We start from the raw sequence: 21,026 nt of genomic DNA, 5'->3' as shown, positions 1-21,026 counted from the left end.
TAAACTCCTGAAAGATTTTTCTTTTACTACTTTGACTGGAAATATGATCAATCAATGCGTATTTTAGAGTTAAAATACAATAACAGATCAAAAATAACATTCACATACATATGGGAAAATAAAACCTGATTGGAAAAGTATTTTATGGGTTAGAAATTAAGGTCAAACAACGATGAATTCCGGAAATGCGCTTATCCTTCTGCGTCTCACCTCTTAGCGAGGTGGAATCGTCGAAAAGTCATAATCTCGGCATACTGAAGCGAACAGCTGCTGGAAATCTTGTTTGTATACACAATAAAGCTCCCTGTGATTTCTAATGGTCAAATAGGTATACTGGAGATCACTAAATTCTTGAAATTCGAAATCAACTTAAATTCCCTAAATATACAGCGGCGGTTTGGATATTATGTGACTTTAGACAGTTCATATGACGAGGTCACTCTCTTAATTAATGAATTCGTTTTCACATTTCAATACATTTTTAACTCAGCATATTAATTTGTTTTCAATTTTAATAATTTTGTGAAAATATATTTTATTTATGACATAATTTGAGGCATCCATTCTTTTGCATAATATGTAAACAGATGCTCAGTATTAATAAATTCTGTAATAAAAAAGTGAGCATAATTAGATAGGAATATGACTAAAATATTAATCCTAATATTTTATAATTCATTTGCTTCTTCTTTTAACAAATTTATCTCACAACTATGCCAACATTTGTAACTGACTTGCTTGTGGCTCTCTTTCATCCTTTGTAATCCTAGGCAGCTGCCTATACAGTTTAGTTAGAAATCTGCCCTGATCGTGTATGTGGACCTGATAAAGATAAAATACAACGTAATGTGCTAAATCTTCTCTCTTTGGTATGACGCGGAAATTTACTGAGAGAGTTGCCGCCTCAGTTGTCATCTGACCCTGGGTCAAATTATGAGATCAGTCCTAAAATAGTCTGAGTAGTTTCAAAATCCAGAGTTATTATAACTAAATTTAGTCATATGGGCATTATCCATGCAATAATTTCTTTCACTTAATTGAATTGGTAAATGTTTGCAAACGCTGATGCGAGTTTGTTATCCAATCTGCACCCTATGCGAGAGTCCATTTTTTTTTTGAATTACTTCCAAGTGTTTGCATTTCATTTGGATATGCAATAGATTCCGCTTTAAAGCCTCTTTTGTGTGTGATAGTTAGCGAATTAAAGAAATGTATAAGGAAAACTCCACATGATAGGACTCCTTGGATGTTGTGGGACCAAGGCAGTTATTACACCCGAAATTAAAATTTTCTTTCTGCATTTTATGCAATTTTTTCTATCTTCTTTTTAAAGAAGGTTAAAACCATCTGTAATTGTTGCAATTTATTTGAATTTTTCTAATGAGATCTTTTTTAAAATGGATCCATTGTTTTTATAAATTAAATTTAGGATTAAGAAATAGGTAAGGAAGATATTGTTTCAAATTATTTACTTTTATGATTCAAAGTAGCGCCATTTATAGCGGGATGTTAGTCAATAACAAATCTTGATAATATGCAAAATGATAGAAGCTGGCGTATTAAAAATGGCATTAATGTCTCGATAAGTCATTCATTTGTAAAAAAAATCTCCGTTCTATTGGATGATTTTCATTTTACGTATAGTGTCTCACTATGTAGGATAATAATTACTAAACTTTATAGTTATTCTAATGATTATTTTTAAATACATTAGGTTGATACTGCAGTTTCTTTATCTACATGCAATGACATAGCAAGCCATTTTGACTTATTGAATTAGATTTTTCATTAATTAGAATATATTCACTGTACATCACAGCAGCAATTGAAAAACAGTAAAAATTGATAATTAGATGAATCTGCTAGCTTTCTTTCATGAATATTGCGACGAAGCTAGCCACATGTCTCCGTGGCTCGTTGATAAGACATCGGACTGCGGGCAAAGAGATTGCTGGTTCAATCCTCACCAAATAAATTTGTTATCTATTTCTTTTCCTTTCAGCTCTTCCAGAAGTTTCTGGAATATTCCATTATTATAATTTCCTCAGAATCTTTGTACGTCATTTTCTCTTCAGTTAGTTCTAGGAATGTTCTAGAACATTCTATATCTGTATATAAAAGTTTGCTTTATAGTAACCGAGGTCTTTTGTTTACTTTGAATAAACTAATATTGTTCTACGAGTGTTCTCTTCCTTAAGCCTATAAACGTGACAATATGGTCCAGTTATCCATAAATATCTATCTAGAAACTATTCATCTTTTCAGAAGCACTATTCAGTCAATTCTTAATCAAAGAATTATATAGAGGCTATCACTTTCTCGTCTTTATAGTAAATGGTAAAAATAACCATTTTTAAATAAAAATTATAAGGAAATTTTAAGTTTTATTATTTCATATTGTACTTGGTCAAAGGAATATGAGGGATTTTCATGTGTTAAGTTATGGGAGAAATCTGTCATTCAGTCTTCATTTCTGTTATTTATGTTAACCTTTCTGTGTTAGATAGAATAGTTTTTTGTATTTTTGAATTTATAAAATCTTATTTTGAATAATAGTTCCCAGATACTTTATATTTTTCAAAAGTAAAAATGTATTTTTTTCATGGATAAATATTTTTTAAATCTTCATGGATAAATATCTTTTTACTATAAAGAGGACCTAACGAAATTTTATTTCAAAGTGCCACGATATATTTTTCCAAATTCCGAAAGTTATGTTTTATCTGCAAAGGAATTGTTTCAAGATGAAGATTAGTAATTTAATAAATTTTATTCAAGTAATATATAAACATATTTTTTAGCAGTTGCGAGACCGAGAAGAAGAAACTTAAAATTTCAAAACTTCGATTTATTTCATACCGGTAGGTATAATATGTACAAGGAAGGAGAAATGAGACATGCCAGTATGCATTGCGAACAAGAGCAAAAGAGACCGAAATTTTTCCTTCAGTGGTTTTGCTATGGAATGTTGACGGGAATTTCCTTTACACGTGTCGTTTTAAGAAAGGGAAATTTAGGTATTCTTTAAAAGAATATTGCATTCATTATGGATTTTTCTCTTTATTCAGAACTTGCTGAGATTTGCAGTTTTATAGAAATAACATTAGTTAAATAAAAAAAAAATTAAGAGCTATCATTACATATTACCTATATAATATGAAGAATTGCAATGAAATAAATTTACATGACGTCATACTACATAATAATATATTGCATTCATAAAATATTTGACTGACCGTGTTTTGACTCTGTTTTGAGTTGGAGTCTAAGTATACATTATCAGCTGCGAAAAATAAATATCTTAGATTCATTATATTCCGTCTCTGATCTGTTATATAAACTGGAACTCATTAAATCTAATATCGAGCATGAAAATTCCCCAGTTTCAAGTGAATTGGGATTATACTGAAGGGAGAGGCGATTTAGGAATCGTTTCGGTATCTTAATATAGTTCAAGACTAAGAGTTTTGTTCCAAAATTGCTCTTGAGTTGCTTTAAAATGAGATACAAATATAGCTAAAATACATTAAATTGAAATTTAAAACATAAACTAAAGTCACAAATTAAAACAAAGACTAAAAATTGAAACTAAAATTAGAAATGAAAACAAAAACTAAACCTTCCTCAAAGTTGAAAATAACTTAACTCTACCTTATATGTACCTCTGAGCCGCTATTATTATGTCATTTATTTATATATATTTTCTCTTTTCTATAAAATTCTTTCATTTTCTTTTTTTCTTCTGGTTTCTAAATTTTTAAATTACTTAGATTTCGAAAATCTTATTTATGACTAATTATATTTCAGTGATACTCTATCACTGTGTAATTTAGTGTAGGCGCTATTGTTTTTGTCATTCAGATCTCGTCCACATTTTCTGTTTTATGACTTTTCATCGACTGTTTTCAACTTGCTTTACACCCAGCACACAAGCTTTTGAATGCCATTTGTCAGCTATTTAATTCTAATCCAATCTCTAACTCAGTTATCTAAATCATGCCAGTCGGATACATCATTTCCTTCATTTTTCATTCCATTTTATTCTCTTTTTTTTCCATTTAAATGCAATATTTATTTTTAATTTGGTTAATGAAACTAAGATCACCCATCAAATTTAATTTTTGCTCTATTAGATGGTATTTAAATCATTTTTAAGATAATTATTTTAATTCTTCGAAAGCGAGATTAATATAATTAAACTGAAACATTTTTGGCTGTACTTATTTGCAGTAATACTAATTGCAACAAAATAACGAAAATTTACCATATAGGTAGAATTATATTAGTATTGAAGTAGGTCCGACCCAACTGATTATTTTGGGGGTGGATAAAACAGTTGATTACGCTTTGTTGTATCTTCTACTCCTTATTTTTCTTATGTATTATAAAATAATATCGCAATACAGAGGGAAATAATTTAAATTAAACATTTTTGTTGTTTAAAACTTGAAATGCTAAAGTTTCAAGTAAATTCGGATGTTTTGAAAAACCCACTCTGAACTTAAATTACCCAAGCTAACAGAAAATAATTTTAATTAAAGTAAAAATATTTTCGATAATTAAGGATGGGACTATTTGTTTTATGCAAATGAGAAATAAGATGCACATGTCCTTGATTTTTATAGATTCTCTCGATAATGGAATTCACTATATTCTGTAATTAGAATTTAAAAAAAAATGTTTCTAAAAATATAGATTTAAAGATAAACAAAAGATAAAGGTTTTTCAGTTGCACATTCACACTATATTTTGTATATAAACAAGAAATGTTTACTCTTTTAAGAAAATATCTAGGTTTTCTGAGAATTTTAAAGTGCATTCATTTCTTCAAATACTATCCACAGTTCTTTTTTTATAACTAAATGAAAATAGTTTAATGAAGAAAATGAATTTTACTTATTTTAAATTTGTTGCTCTTAAAAGGCTTTTTAATTTATGTACATTTTTTATGTAAGATTTTTTAAATTAACATTCATACTAATGACTTTGAGATGGTAAGAAATGAAGCTAGCAAATAACCTTTTAAAATCGCTTATTTAACTAATTTGAAGCTTGGAAAATTTTTGTATGGAATTTTGCTGTCAATTTTTTAGCCACTTTTTAACATGTTACATTTTCTAAATTTTAAGCACGCTGGTAGCGCATTTTTTAATATTTTCTGATTTTAATTACCAGTGAATTGCATAATTTTATTTAATATTCTATTTAAGTGTCGAACTCTGATTATGAATTCGAGATATATTGATTTCAAATTCAACGAGAAATAAGTAACGAAGCACGAAACGTACTAATGATAAAAAGTAGGAAATATTAATAACAATTTTTAAGGAAAACATTCATTAATGCATTAAAATAAGGAAAACATTTTAAAAAATATGGAAATCAAAGCTAATCCATAAAAGCACGAGGTGCTGAAAATAATACAACAAGGAAATCTTTGCAAAGCTATATGAAAATAAAGATATCATTCTTTCCATCTGACTGTGGATGAAATTAACTTAGTAAAGTTAATTTCATAGAAAGCTGTGTAGAAAGTAATAAAGTAGCTGTAGTGTAGAATAAGACGGTAATTAATTTGATTTTTCAATTTGAATATATTTTTACACATTTCTAATTATCTTGATTTGTTTTATATAAGTTATGTTAGAGATAGAATTTTGTAATCAATTTTTTACTCATTTTCAGATATAGAATTTTGAAATTTTGAGAAAACATATTCTTAATAACAATACATTTTACCTTCAGTGCTTAATTAATGAATGATTTAAATTTTGATTCAAATAGCATCACTTGGTATTGAATATGAAAATTATTTTCAAAATTTCAGAATATAGAATTTAAGAATTATATTAAAGAATAAAAATTAGAAATTCATTACTGTAAAAAGAAATTCTGCCTGTTAGCTCAATGATAAAACTGTTTTTAAGCCTTTGTTCTATTAAATGGATTTAATGAATGCAGAAATGTTAGAAGCAATGTTTTGTCAAAGTACATTATTACCGTTATTATTAAATATCCCACACTATTTCTATAGAAAAGATTATAAAGCATATTACACTCCTTTCGATTATTATGATTATCGTGTATTAATAAAAAAGCATATCTTTGAAAACCATTGCTATTTTCCAAAAAAGTTGATTAGAAGTGGCAAACATTCAAAGTTAATTTTTGAAAATCATTATGATAATAATGCGAGAATATACAAAATTATAAACATTAATACTAAATAACGAATTTGTACTTTAATTTTCAATCTCTCTTTTATTTTGGTATTATGAAATTGTTCTCACATATATATTATTCATGTTTAGTTATCTGAATCGGATTAATTTCAAATCCAGCATGATTACGAAATTAAAATTATGGATTCGACATCGGGGAATCTTAGATTTTGTAGTTGATTAAAATCAAAACATTTAATCTAGGTGAATTTGAGGAGCATAAATTCTATTTTGTCAGTCGTTTTTATTCTTGTTCCGTAAGAATAAAGACTGCTGACAATTCAAGAATGGGTCACTAATCTAGGTGTTCTATTTTGAGAATGACTTAAATTTAGATTCGTCTCAAAATAGCCAACGAGTTGGTTTAAACCCAAAATCGAATATTATTGGGAGTACAAATTAAATACTTTTTTTTGTGGTCAATGTATTTATTTCAGAGAAAAATGTCTGAATGGATTAATCAATTTTGTCCATCGTTGGTTTCTACTTTTCCCCACCTAACAGCCAACTTTCAAATTCCATTGAAAAAATGTCTATTTTTGAGGCGATCCAAATTAGTAGCTAGTGTTCGATTTCTACGAAAGAAGTGAACTAATGACCTGATAAATCACGCTACGTCCGTCAGAACAACCAGTAAATAGAAGAAAAAAAATCTCCGGAGAATACAGCGGGAATGATAAAATATTCCTCTTGAGGGTTCCCAAAAATTTTTTAGGGCCGCGGTGGCCTGGTGGTAAGGTTTCGGCTTCGGAACCGGAGGGCTGTAGGTTCATGACCCGATTCCACCGAAGAACCGTCATGTAAGGGGGTCTGTTTCACGTTAAATCCGTCATGATTAAACGTCCTCCCGCTGGTGTGGTGTGATGTGAAAAGGGGGGTGCCAGCTCAGGTGTCGTCCTCGTCATCTGACCGCGGTTCAAAATTACGAGGTCCGTCCCAAAATAGCACTAGTTTTGCTTTAAACGGGACGTTAATATAACTAAACAAAACCAAAAATTCTTTTTGCGACATGAGGCCGAGTACTGTCATGCAGAAGAATAACTTTGTTCTTAATTCGATTATTTTTCTCGTAATGCAAGTCTCAAACGAATCAGTTGTATCTTATTACGAACGCCCGTAATGGAATTGTCATGTTGTAGCAGCTTATAGCGCACAATACCTTTTTCAATCCTATCAGATACTCAGCATGACCTTCAAATTGTGCATATTCGGCTTTGGTGTTGATGTTTAGGTCGATGGCATCGATTTGCTGAGTATAGCGAAGTCATTTTTCTTCTTGGGGTTATCGTGGAATATCCATTTCTTCTCCCAAATCACAATCCAATAAAAAAAAAAAAAGAAAAAAAAAAACTTTGTTTTTTTGCATTAGCTGCTTGCAAGTGAAAAATCATCTTTCGGTTTCAGACCATAAGTCATCCGATTGCATTGTTTTTGAATCATTCTCATGGATTTCAGTCGTACAGAAACTACTTGTGAGTCACTCCCAATGATTCACCTCTTGCTCACCAATGCAAGAACCTATTGCGTTTGACTCAGATCTTCTTCTAGTAACGCCGCCAATTTTTTGACTTTCCATTTTTTTTTTTGGGTGTTCAGAGCTAGGTTTGTTTTCAACGCAGAAGGCACCGTTCTTGAAACTTCGAAACCATTTCCTACGTGATTTATCAATTGAAATCATTGTCACCACAAGCATTCAGTGCACTTCAGCTGCACTTTTCTAAAAATTAAAGCAGAAAATTAAAACCTACCGCAAATGTTGTTTAATTAACATAAAATTAAAAAAAATAATAAGGAATAAAAAAAATAACGAACTTTATGAAACTTAAGACAATATAAACTGAATATTATTGACAGATGTCTAACCTTTCAGAAACCACCGAAAGCAGCTAAGCACAACCAGAGCCATCTTTTGAAAACAGATTGAACTAATTTATACTCCCATTAATTAAATAAAGTCAGCAATCAACAATAATTTAGTATTAATATAAACCCACATTTGGAAAGTAAAATTATGAATAGAGCGAAGAGTTTACGTCCATTTTTTTTTTATCATTTACTGCTTCTCACAATCTAAATATATTACACTAAATGTTTGAAAATGGATTGAAAACTTTGTACTATGAATTGCAGTTCAATTTTTAACCTACAAGGAAGTCAAAATTTTTCGGAATAACCTTAAGCGGATTTTTTGAATGAATTGGTTCCGCTCTTATCTTGTGTTATGCAGACTGCGCGAAATCTGCAAAAATATCGCAGACATTTTCTAAACGGCCAGGTTTACTCGAACACAAAATCCCTTCTTTTTACTGACTCTTTTAACATGTCATTCATATTATTACAAAGTTGAGTTATGCTAATAGAAAATAACTATTATTTGGAAAGAAATTTCTTCTAGTAAGACATGAAAATTTATGCTCTAATACTCAATATTTTCTTTAGAGATGAAATTTTATCGGTTGTTTAAAGATTTGATGAAACCGTGCATTTTTATAAATGCTATGTAAATAGGATTATGTTGTCACTGTTAATCCAGGAAGCTTTATATTGTGTTAAGTCTTATTCAAACATCTGTGTCCGTCTTTTGATAAGTTTGATTTCTTCTTTCGTCAGACGATTTTTAAAATGTTGAAACTGAAAAATGCAAAATAAGTATAAGCAAAACTGTCGAAGATTTTAGAAGTATTTAGACTGATTTGTTGTCCTTATTAGATCTGTCAGAAATTATGGATATGGATTATTTTTGAGCCGTCATTTAATTTTTTACTCGTTAATGCATTAGATATGAATGAGTTAAAAAAAGTTAAGGCGAAGTAGGAGCATAAATTCGTCGCCACGTCGCCGAAGGGTCGCCAATTCTTCATTCAGGTCTTTTTTTCATTTTAAAAAAGAATCCTTTTCTTTCTATATCGATAATTGTATTATCTTCCATATTTGACACATTTTCTTGTAAAAATAAATGAAATTCAAAAGATTCAAGTTCTTAGTTAAGGCATTTATTACAATTTGCTTAAATATTTTGCAGAAAAATATGCTATATGTAAAATATCTCTACTACTAATAATTTAAAATGTATGTATCTTGTCAGGTTATAATCTGGATCATTTAAACTGGGAACAAAGTTTGCAGATGTAAGTAGGAATGACTCCTAGAGGAAATTTTTTAAAGTTTCAATCCTTAAAATTAAACAGTTTAGATGCTTTTTCTTTAAAGATAATTCCCATCAACAAAATTTTATAAAATAATTTTTCTATCATTTTAAAATCCAACGATGAAAATTCTATTTTCATTACCTTTCTAGTGATATCAACATAATTGCGCATTTCTTTCAGAATTTACATTCTTTCTAAAAATATCTCGCCTAATTTTTTACAATTCTTTTAGTTATATCCAAACCTTTGCACTGATTTATTCCTTTGCATGATTTTCTTCTTTTGTTGAAAGCTAAAGAAGAGAAATTCTGTTTTTTATCTGTCCAGTTTGCAATCAGAGTTAGAAAGTGAAGTACTCTTTAATAAAAGACAACGCGCAATTATTTGATGGGTAATAAGCTTAATTGCGATTTTAATATCACTATGAGTATTAGGAGTAGACTTTTCAAATGTAATACTATTCAAATAGAAAATTTAAATGTCAACTACAATTTATACTTAAAATTAATTTAAAGGAATTATGAATATCAAAATTTGATTAAATTATTTAAATGAAATTAATTACTATTCCCAGAGAATTAGCCAATTTCGCCAAAGTGTAATTCTATATTAGTCGCCATAGATATATAAATCTACATAGATACATAAATATAGAATTTAAAAAAAAAGCACTAAGCATTTTTTTGTGTGTTTTCCTTAACATCGAGTTTTTATTGAATAAAAGGCCGATTATAATTTTAAAAAAAATCTTGAAGACCTCCTTATCATGAAAATCAAAGATTCAGAATATTATTAATCATAAACTAAATTTGCTTAGTGTCACTTAAACTGATAAAATGGGATTTTACAAATGGAGTGTTCCATGCTATATTAAATGTTGGTTGAGTAAAAGTTTGAAATATTCCATAAACAGCTTTATCAATTAAATCTTATTAAAAATATTATAGACTCTGCTTTTTAATCCTTATTTTTTTTAAGACTTTATCATGCGCTATGGATAAACTTGAGATATAAAAATGAAATAATTTAAAGTTTTATGAAATAAAATATTCCCTGCCATTCTGATAATATTAAACTTTGGAATCTTTAAAAGCAAATAATTACTAAGCAGTTTCTTATTATAATAAAGAGCGAATGAAAAATTACTACTTTTCAACCAATAATTTTCAAATCTTATTAAAGTATTAAAAACATTTTAATCTTCAGAAGTGCATATCCTTATAAATACTAATACTTTTATAATTGATTATAATATATAAAGGATATTAAAAATAAAAATATATTAACAGAGATTTGATGCTCCTAATCTCTTAATGAGAAATATGCGCATGAAAAAACGAAAATAATAAATTATGTGGGAGTAAAAGGAATTTTAATTAAAAGGTTTATTTCATCAATAAAATCGAAAACTTATTTTGATTCTTTTAGTATTTAGACTTATAAAATTACGTGTTAAAATACCCTAGTTTTTTTAGCATTTCCGATTAATTAAATCGTTTTTTCTAAAACAATAATATATTTGTTATGCTTTTAATTAATCAAATAAAATAATTAATGAGCATAATTTCTTTTTCAAGCTTCATTTGAATACATGATTATTATTGCAGATATCATTGCATTTAATATGAATTTCATCAATAAAAAGCAAATTTTACTGATTTTTAGGTTTTTAGATATTTTGTGCTGTCTTTGAATAATTAATTGTCCTCTCAATATTTCTTCTTAAAATTAGGATTAAAACGAATGGGGGCTTCGAATGTTATATCATCATTTAAGTATGCATCATTTTTTAATAAATTATTTACGTATAATTTACTCTAATTTTAGATTATTTAAGAAGTATATTTTGCTCAATGTTTCTGTCAGATTTGCATTTAATAAATTAAGTGTTCAAATAAATCAGTCCTACCCGAGTTTCATGCTTCAAAGGTTTAAGATTTTAAATTATTTCATTAATATAAATTAATGAGGATTCTGTTTGCAAATTTATTTTTCGCTTAATTTTATCAAACTTTTCATATCCTTTCTTACGATGAAACTATTCGTGCTGGGAAGCAACATTACAGGTTTGTAACGGCTATTGAATGGCATCTCTTGTATAATATAATCCCTCTGTATGTGTGTATATACAAGGTGTTTCCAAACTTTACTTATAAACTTGGAGGGGAAGCAGAACATCAACAAGAATCAGTATATCAGTATCACATAGGATCCCATCTGAACTGGTGACACAGTAAGCTAGCTCTCCGGGCCAACAAGCACATTCATTTTTCCTTGCATCAAGCGATTGAGTACAATGATCATGAATTCTATCATTAATGTCGAATAAGCCAATATTCACCTTTTAAAAATGTTCAATAATCCCTGCAGTATAGGTATCAATTGTGCATGAATGTCGATGAATAGAATTTCGAAAACCTCCTTTGATGCTTCTAAGTATTGCGCTGTTTTTATGAAAAATAAAGTGCTTAATATTGCTTTCTGTAGCTTTCTTTCTGCTTGTTTCTTTATCATATGAAGATGGCATTTGGGTTCTTGTCTTCCTGTGTGATTTAAGTTTCCTGTAGATGTTTTCTACTTCTACTCCAAGTCTGTGTGCAAAGTCAGAAATACACTCATATATAAGTCAGTCTTCATCGCGGTAAAAGAGCGAAAATGACAGAAATGTTTTCTTTTATCGATTTTACTACGAGATTTTGGTACGGATTTATTTGACGCTTGGTGACGTTTGAAAGAGAATCTTGGGTATCTTTTAAAGTCTGTTGTAAGCATTATTGATTTTTATCCCTTCATTCGGAGCGTAAGAAAATACTCAAGTCGTCATTTTTCAAGAGGGCGTGTTATATTAAAAATTGGGAATTGGAACAGGAAATAAGATAATATTTTTTGATTGATGTTAATACGGGCTAAATTAAGATAATAATTAGGAATTTCATTAGAGTTTAAACTAGATTAAGAGATATCTTTACATATGTTTATCAGATTTTTAAAATGGCGTAAGCATTAGTTTTGTGCATTGATATTTTAGGTAAACCATGCGGAAAAGCGTTGACATTTTTGTTGTGGAAATTATACGCTGAGAAAATATTTCATGTTCTGTCATTTATGTTAATTCATAACATCAAATGGATACATTTTTATTTTTCGTTCAGATAAAGATTTTCGAAAATGACTCGAAGTTATGATATTTTACTTTTGGTCGAATCTGCTTTAAGAAATGCATGTTCAGAATAATAAAAGACGTGAAAGACATTGAAGTAAAATTATTACAGATGAATGCATACTGATGAGAAATATTTACTTGATATTCATAAATATCTAGACTATTTCTCGTGAAGTTTTCAGTGATATTTCTCGCTTTATACTTTTTTAATAGAGAAAGGGAAACATAAACGAAATGAATTTTTATGGTAGAAATCCCTAGAAAATTATGCTGGTACTTTTATTTGAATAGAGTTCGCATCTGTTTCGAATCTTGCATTGCTTTCTGCTATGTTTTCTATTGATTATGTTTTTCCTTTTTCAGGATGGGAGAGCTGTTCGTGTAACTCTCGGCTGTTTCGGTTTGCGAATAAATATTTTTATTTGTCAAGAAGGGAGAGAGATTGTTTGGTACCATCGAAAAACAGAAGAGGATGGCGGGTCGAGAAGGTTTATTTTTTTAACGATTTTTTATCTTTGTCAGGTAGAAATGTTGAGAAAACTTAATTTGAAGATTCCTTAGTATTTAAAATAATAAAATATAAGTTAATTAAAAAAAAACTGAAAAATTGAAATTATATATTTATAACTTTTAGTTTATTAACCCTTTCTAGGGCCTTGGGAAGTATGCTTCCCACCAAATTTATCAATCTTTGTATGAATTTATGTACGTTGGCATAAGTTCTGACAAATCTTTTTAGAAAGACAGAAACTTAGATGCTTTAGTTTTTTATCTCACACAAAATGATGTGTCTTGATTTGTTACTTAATTATTAATTAACCAAATTAATTAATCAAATTAAATTTATCTAATAAGCTAAATGAATCTCTTTTCTTATTCTAATTTCAAGCCTAAAAATATTTTAATATAATATGACTAAAAAAAAAACGCCCATTTAAATGGTTAATAAAATGCGGTTCTAACATTTTATCTATTACATTCGCATTTAGCTTATTTTCTAATGTGTCATAGCTCTAAAATTTCATACAGTGGTCTGCTTTTTACGGTAAAATATTTTAATTCTATAAATTTTTAATTAATTTTAGTTGAGTTCTGATTTCCTGTAGAAGACACCATGTGTTGGTAATCTTGTTGAAGTGATTACAAGATTTCATAATATTGATGCTATACGAAATGCATTCAAGAATAAGAAAAGTGATAAGGAAGAAATTAAGATTTTTATGACTGAAAAATAAAGATAATAAAATCTAAAGATTAATAAAAATTTTTAAAAATGTCAAGTAGTAATAGAAATATTCTTCGATTCAATAGTCTGGATAAGAATTAAATTATGATTTTCGTAATAGCTTTAAGGGGATTCGATATCCTGAGAATTTCTGAAAATCGACGAATATATCGGTTTTCCAATTTTGTGTGAAAAATGATCATGGAACCTTTGATTTATTAATCTGAAAATTTCAAAACAAATAATATATGAAGCCATTTTCTCTAATGCGATATCCGGTTCCAGGCCCACTTCCAGTGTTTACATCAAACATATGTCATTTGCAAGTAGCCAAGCCGCTTAATTTTTTTCATGAAATGAAATGAAAGACGGTTGTTTGATACTGAAACGGTTATATCTTTCTCTTCTTTATAGTTTTTACTGTTTTCTTTTCGACTGAATTTCTCACGGTTTATTATAATCATCTTCAAAATGACTAATATCACTTAAATTTCAATCAAAATTAGAATTTTTGCTACGTATTAATAGATATTTGATAAACAAAACTGCAGATCATTTATTAAATATTTTGAAGAAAAACAAAAGGCTATCGCATAAAAACAGGGAAAATTTTCTAATTTTTTTCTAATAATCTCTATATATGATAATGGCCGTTAATAAATATTATAATATACATTAATAAAATTAATATCTTTGGTCTTACAAATGCCACTTTATTTTTCTGAGAAAAACACGAACTTGATATGAGCTGTTTTCGTTACAATTATATTGTGTTTATCAGTTGTTCGTTACAATTTATTTGTGTTTATCTCAGTTTGTTTTTTCGAAAATTTTGTCTACTTCAAAACGTTAAATCACATTTTATTGTAATTGTATGAAATTTTTCTGCTCACTATTAAATGCCTGCTTAATTGAATTAGGGATGGATTTGTAAAGTTTTGATTAGAATTTTTTCTAAAAATGTTCAAAGTGAAAAATTCTCATATTTCTCAAAATTTCACAAAATTTTGAGCAACTTTTTTAAATCGGAAACTATGAAAGCCGATAAAGCGGATAGTTAATTCTCTTAAATACATTGTAAGGTTCCTTTAAAAATATTTTGAAAAAATAGTGAAAATTATACAAAAAGCATTTTAAAAAAAGGGTTGGTATTTCTAAAAAAATTAAAATATTTATATTTGTAATTTTTGAATCTGAAAAATGTTAGAGAAATTTAAGTTTCTGCACAGTTAATATCTATTTATAATCATAAAATTTGTAAAATTTGTTGGCATTTTTTTGGGTACCGAGTCTTCTTAAGAGTTTTTGCAACTACTTTTTTTTATTTTAAAACCCTACTAGAATTTAATATTTTCCATTTCTTCAATAAATTTTGCAATTTTAAGCACTTTTTTCAAGGATAATACTGCTTTGTTATTTATATAATGAATAATTATTTGTGAATATATGCAGTAACAAAGAGTGTAAAGTTTTGTTTTCCTGACAAGAGAGGCATTTTCTATTCATGCATCACAGGAAGGGGAGGGGAGAGAGGGGGGATAGAGGGAGAGGGAGAGAGATCCTTTCAGGAAAGCAAATATTACCTACAATGGTGAAAAGCTTTATTGATATACGTATATTAGTTATTATTTATATTGAACATTATTTATTGTGGCGAATTTTCATTGTGAAGAAGATATTTTTTTTCAAGAATGAGTTCAATACTTCATGCTGTAATTTTATTACTAAGAATATGCTAGTCATATCCAGCAGCCTCATCATATTTTAATTTCTAGTGGGCGAAACAAGAAGTTACCATTAGTGTTAAGAGATTCTATCGTGAGTTTTTGGAGCACCAACTTCCTGATCTGATTAGTCCTCCCGAGAAAACTACTATTCATTTTCAGATAGAAAATCCTTCGCTCTTTTGAGCATGCGCCAAAAATCGTTTATTTCGTCAAAAAAAAAAAAAAAAAAAAAGGCTGAGAGGAAATATGAAAAGATAGTTGTTAACTGATGTTTTCGTGTGAATTCAGATTATACGCGAAATTTGGAGGCGTAATAATTGCGCATCTCTCTGTGTACCACCTCTTAACGAAGTACAATCGTCAAAAAGTCCTAGTCTCGGGATTCTGAAACAAATAATAATTTTGATAGCTTTGTTTGTCTGTGAATTTGATTCTGTGAATAAATTACCGGAATGAAATGTAATTTGTGATCTTTATATGAAAATTATAGCCTTCGAGTAATTGTTCACTAAATTTCAGTGGAATGTCAGTTTTTCCATCAGTGCATATATTAATATAACTTAGAAATACTTTGAGTGAAATGACTGAAATTTAATATATAATTTTATCACTGTTGTAAGAAATCTACATTTTTTTTCCAAATATTTTAAAATTTTGGCAGTGCGTCTGTCTTGTTTGTTCTTGCGGATGAGAATGTGAGAATTCGAAAACGAATAAGTCAATTTTTTTCGTCAGGATTGCAATATTTTTCTTTTTACAAAAAATTAAAAATAATCCGCTCAGTATCAATACTGCATATTTTAGTTTGTACTTCAAACTATAAAATTCCTTATTTTTAACGGTTGTATTTCTTTTTCTGATTTAGAGAGATTCCTTTCAAGTTCCGACTGTGTTCTTCCGACGTGTTGGGACAAAGAATCAACGTTCCTTGTGAAAGCGGTCAGATAGTTCAGCAACAAACCAGGCTTGCAGAATTGACCACAACTGATACATTAGATACGAACGGAAAATATATGCTTGCTAACTTATAATGATATTTAAATGCATCTCTTATTTATATTATTTAACTTATTTAAATAAAATCTTGTTTATTGTTTTTATTTTTGATGTTTTGGATTACTTGGGTTGAGTTTTCACTTTATTTTCAGCTTATTCATATTCTTATTTATATTCAACAAGCTGCTACACTTGCAATACCACTTGCGTCTAATTCTTCGATATATTTGTAAAAAAAAAGTGAAACACATATATTTTTAAGTTGTAGAATTTTTGTATTGAACCAATAGAAAGTAAAAAGTTTAAACCTAATTAATTACTAATCTAAATAATCAGGATAAAAAAACGTTTTTATTGTGAGTGTTTGACGTATATATATATATAAAAAATTCTTTAAATTTCTTACTATTTCCTTAAGTAAAAATTTTTATTTGGTATCTAGTCTGGCTGTATATAATTGGCCATAGAAGAAACTTGAGGTTTCTAGATTCATTCTTTTTTTTTAAAAGATTAAATTTAAACTAAAGAGATTAATAATATCAAGAAAAGAATTTTTGGCTCAGATACTTAACAGTTTTTCTTAGATACTTAACAGTTATTTTTTATGAATGAAAAATATACTAATTGAGATCTTCAGCAAAAAAAAAAAAAGGCAAGGATTAAAATTAATGAAATTAGGGGAAACTTTTACATTCGTTAGTAATTTGTGATTAAGATTTTTCTTCCATTGATTTGTTTTATGAGTTGAATATTTCAAATTGTTCCAAGAGAATATGGTCAATGATTTTTTTTCCTAATTGTAAGAGCGTCAATATTGGTTGTCATTTTGTTCAAACTTATAGTAGGGCTAGAGTAAGAACCGTCTGGATACTAGCATTTGTTATTTTGTCTTTTTTTATTTTTAAGTCTTAGAGTAAGGGATAAAATGGAAGGAATATTTTCTAGAATTCTTTGTTACTTGCTATTTTGATAAATTTGGCACATCTTTCGAATTGGGAGTTTTTGGTACCATATGATAGTATCTTCAACTGCAATTCTTTCAAAGTACAGATTCAACTCTGTGCTCGTTTTTGCAAGAAAATCCGTCGTTTCATTACAAGAAATATGAATGTTCTGATGTTTAAACTAGTAGGAATTTTTGGTTTGGTTTTGCTCTAAGTACGATTTTCTTCGTTATTCTATGAATAAATCAGTCGTTTACAAGATAATCTTTTCAAGGTTTGAAGGGCAGAGAAACTGGCTATTAGCAACAGAATGTTTTTTTCGTTCTAGCACTGATGGATTATCAATGACTTGACAAATTTCTAAAGATGAAATTACTAGGAAAGATATTCACAGCAAAATGTTTAATTATAATAATTAAGAATTTTGATAGCAATTGATATCAAAACAGAATTTCAGCTACTATAAAATTTAAATAATTTAGTAGGAAATAACTTTGACGGTGTAGGATATAATTTGAGCATTGCATATAAACATATTTGAAAATATTTTAAATTTGCTTTAAAAAATTTTAAAAATAGAATTCGATTCAATAAACTTAAGCTAAAAATCGGCAAAAAAAGGTTTATGGATGCTCTTTGGGCACGTTAAAATATTAAAGTATGAAACAAAATTAGATGAGAGAGTTAAAAACGTTCAATAACTTTAAAAGACTACTTTTGAAAGTAACAAAATTAATACATTATCAATTAAAGTTCAGCAAAAAAATTTACATAAAATCCCTAGTAAAAACGTCGAAGGAAATCACTTTTCTCAATATTGACAAAGAGGCGAGAGTGATAAATATAACTCAATAAAAAAGAAATGGTTTACAAAGGAACAAACAACATACATTTGACATACAAAGGAAAAAAACACTATAAAACATGCTTGTATTAAAAAAATGATGAAATTAGATAAATTGCCGGCTGAAATTTGTTACTATAAAGCTATTTTTTTTTAATTTTAAAGATGATGCAAAAATTGTGTAATGATTTTTTCATAAATTACGGCAGAAAAACATAAATATTCCCCCCTCCCCATTTATCCCCTTTAGATGGTCTTGGAAACTTTTTGGTAGCGCAGTAATTCTCTTAGATGCACAAGAACAAACAAACGTTTTGTTTTGTACAAATTTTCTTAGAATCCATTAAGGTGATGTGGAGTTGCATAATATGCAAACAAGCAAATGGTTTTTCAATTATTTTTTTTTTATTGATCACTAAAACATTTACATCTTTTGCATGAATTACTTTTAGATTTGGATATCTAAAATATTGGAGTCAGTTTATAATGATGATAAAAGCTAATTAAAAACAATTTTCTTATGCTTAAATTGAGACTTTTAAGGGTGGAAATATAGGGAAACAAAGTTTTAAGTATATTTGATGAAAACATATCCTTAGAAAATGTCAATTTTTATATAATTTTGAAAATTAAAATTTTTATTAATATATGAACAGTCGCGACCAAAAATGAAGATTTAAAAATGATTAAAAAAATAAAGACTTCTGCTTTATTGTTACGAGTTTGTTATATTACTTCACAGTGCGGTAAGGCTCCTGATAAAAAACAGTTTTACGAACAATTTTGATGAATGATGAATGGATGCCAGATCAATGAACCCTGTCCTAGGCAATACATTTGATGATTTGGCGATAAAAATAGAACATTTCAGAATCTCCATAGATTTCAGTGATAGATCCACTTCGGCGTGAGTTATAACGATCTTTCTAGAACCTTCTTTTACCTGTAAAGAAAATTATAAAATGCTTAAAGACAGTTTTAATTGAGTTATAATAGCGTCCCGTTTGAAAGCAACTCTAGGGCTATTTTGGGACGCATCTCGTAATTTTGAACCACGGTCAGATGACGAGGACGACATCTGAGTCTACACTCCCCTTCTCCACACCAGTGGGAGAACGTTTGGCGCGGGTGGATTTAGCGTGCACCAGACCCGCTTACACGACGGTTCTTCATTGGAATCGGGTCTCGAACCTAAAACCCTCCGGTTCTGAAGACGAGACCTTACCACCAGGCCACCGTGGCCTACATGCTTAAAGACAGAGCGAATAGTTGAGTCACGAATGAGGAGGAAGGATCAGCTAGTGTGCTGAAAATCAAGTTTTTATTGAAGGAGTTGCATGCCGAGTCTTGGAGTCGATTATTGAGGCAGCATTGAGTCGTGTGCTGAGCAGACAATCAGTGCTGAGACGAGCATTGCGTTAGTAGCGTATCGGCAGTCGAGTTCAATTCAAACTAGAAGACAACTGAAAATAGCGAGGGCGTTTGACGGATGTGAATAATTGTGTGAAGACACTCTTGTTCAAACTTTCTTGTTCTTGCTTTCTTCGAGTTTTTCTAACCATTTTCTACTTGCGTATTGCTGTTTACTGTAAGTGCTATTGCTGTGTGCGCTTCGACTGTCTTTTTAGTTGTTTATATATTTGTTTTCGTGTTGAGTAAACATCCTTCTTTGTTTGTGCTCGTTTCACTGTTTCACAATATACATCTACCTGTTAATTTTGCAGAATAGGGATTTTTGGTTAAATTTTCAGTAACAATATTATGAGCGAAAAAACAATGTTTTATGAAGATAATTTTTTAAATAAAAATTTAACTTTCATTTTTTTTCTTTAATGGATAAAGCAATCTAAAATAATAATTTACTTCTAATATTAAAATTTTATCATTTCTTTATTTGATAATGTATAGGAAAATTTAAATTTCCTAGAGAAATGTCCCTAAAGATATATTTATTGAGGTTTCTGATCTATAAATTTTTATAAGACATTATTTTGAATCTCTTAAACTTCGAATTCATAAAATTTTCACTGAAATGTAAGTCATCTTGTGTAAGTTTCAACGAACGCGTAATACATGTATTATGAGTATGATTAAATGTATTACAAACTACATGTATTGATCATTTTTTTTAATATTAAGAATATGAAAAATATCTTTACATAGAGAATTGAATGAAAAGAGATTTATTACTATATCTTTTCTATGTGAAAAATATCTACATATTTTAAAGAGAAAATTGGATAAGTTTTATTTCAAAGCTGAAATGCATAAAAACTATTCACCAGAGTATTAGGATTATTTTCAGAAGCACGTTCAACAAATTCAAGCACCGCGTTTTCTTTTTATCTCTGTCTTTACAATTCAAGGGGAGTGCAGAGAATATGTTAAATAAGTATTCCGATATACACGAAAAAAGTCTCTAGTGCCCTCTGCTAAGGAAGGAAGAGGATTTTCTTGCACAACTTTGTAAAGCAAATGCACTTTGCAATAATGTCACTTGGCTACTTTCAAAGCAAAATAAAAACAAGGGAACATGTAAAAATTTAGAATTTTGCCAAAACGAAATTTTTTATTTCGTTTATTCTGGATTATTGCATTCTGAAATATTATATAATATTAAAGAAAATATTATAATACAGTCAGTAAGTGCAAGTTTTTTTGGGAGCCAACTTGTATAATATTGTCGAACGTGTTTGATATTTGAAAAATACGTATATATATCAAATTTTAACTGAACAATCATTTTATAATCTAATT

General features: G+C 28.7%; 1 protein-coding gene across 1 annotated transcript in view; it reads left to right on the top strand.

The window, feature by feature from the left end:
* Nucleotides 1-16,529, top strand: part of LOC129972532 (uncharacterized) — a 66,978-nt gene extending 50,449 nt beyond the window's left edge. Inside the window, exons 7-8 of the mRNA XM_056086696.1 lie at nt 12,897-13,021; nt 16,351-16,529. Coding sequence (XP_055942671.1) covers nt 12,897-13,021; nt 16,351-16,516 — 291 coding nt within the window. The 3' untranslated portion in view covers nt 16,517-16,529. The remainder of the gene's footprint in view (nt 1-12,896; nt 13,022-16,350) is intronic.
* The last annotated feature ends 4,497 nt before the right edge of the window (nt 16,530-21,026 follow it).

This window comes from Argiope bruennichi, chromosome 6 (assembly GCF_947563725.1).
Source record: "Argiope bruennichi chromosome 6, qqArgBrue1.1, whole genome shotgun sequence".
In the NCBI taxonomy this organism is placed as follows: Eukaryota; Metazoa; Arthropoda; class Arachnida; order Araneae; family Araneidae; genus Argiope; species Argiope bruennichi.
The sequence above is the reverse complement of the archived record's forward strand: the minus strand, read 5'-3'. Positions and strand labels throughout refer to the sequence as shown.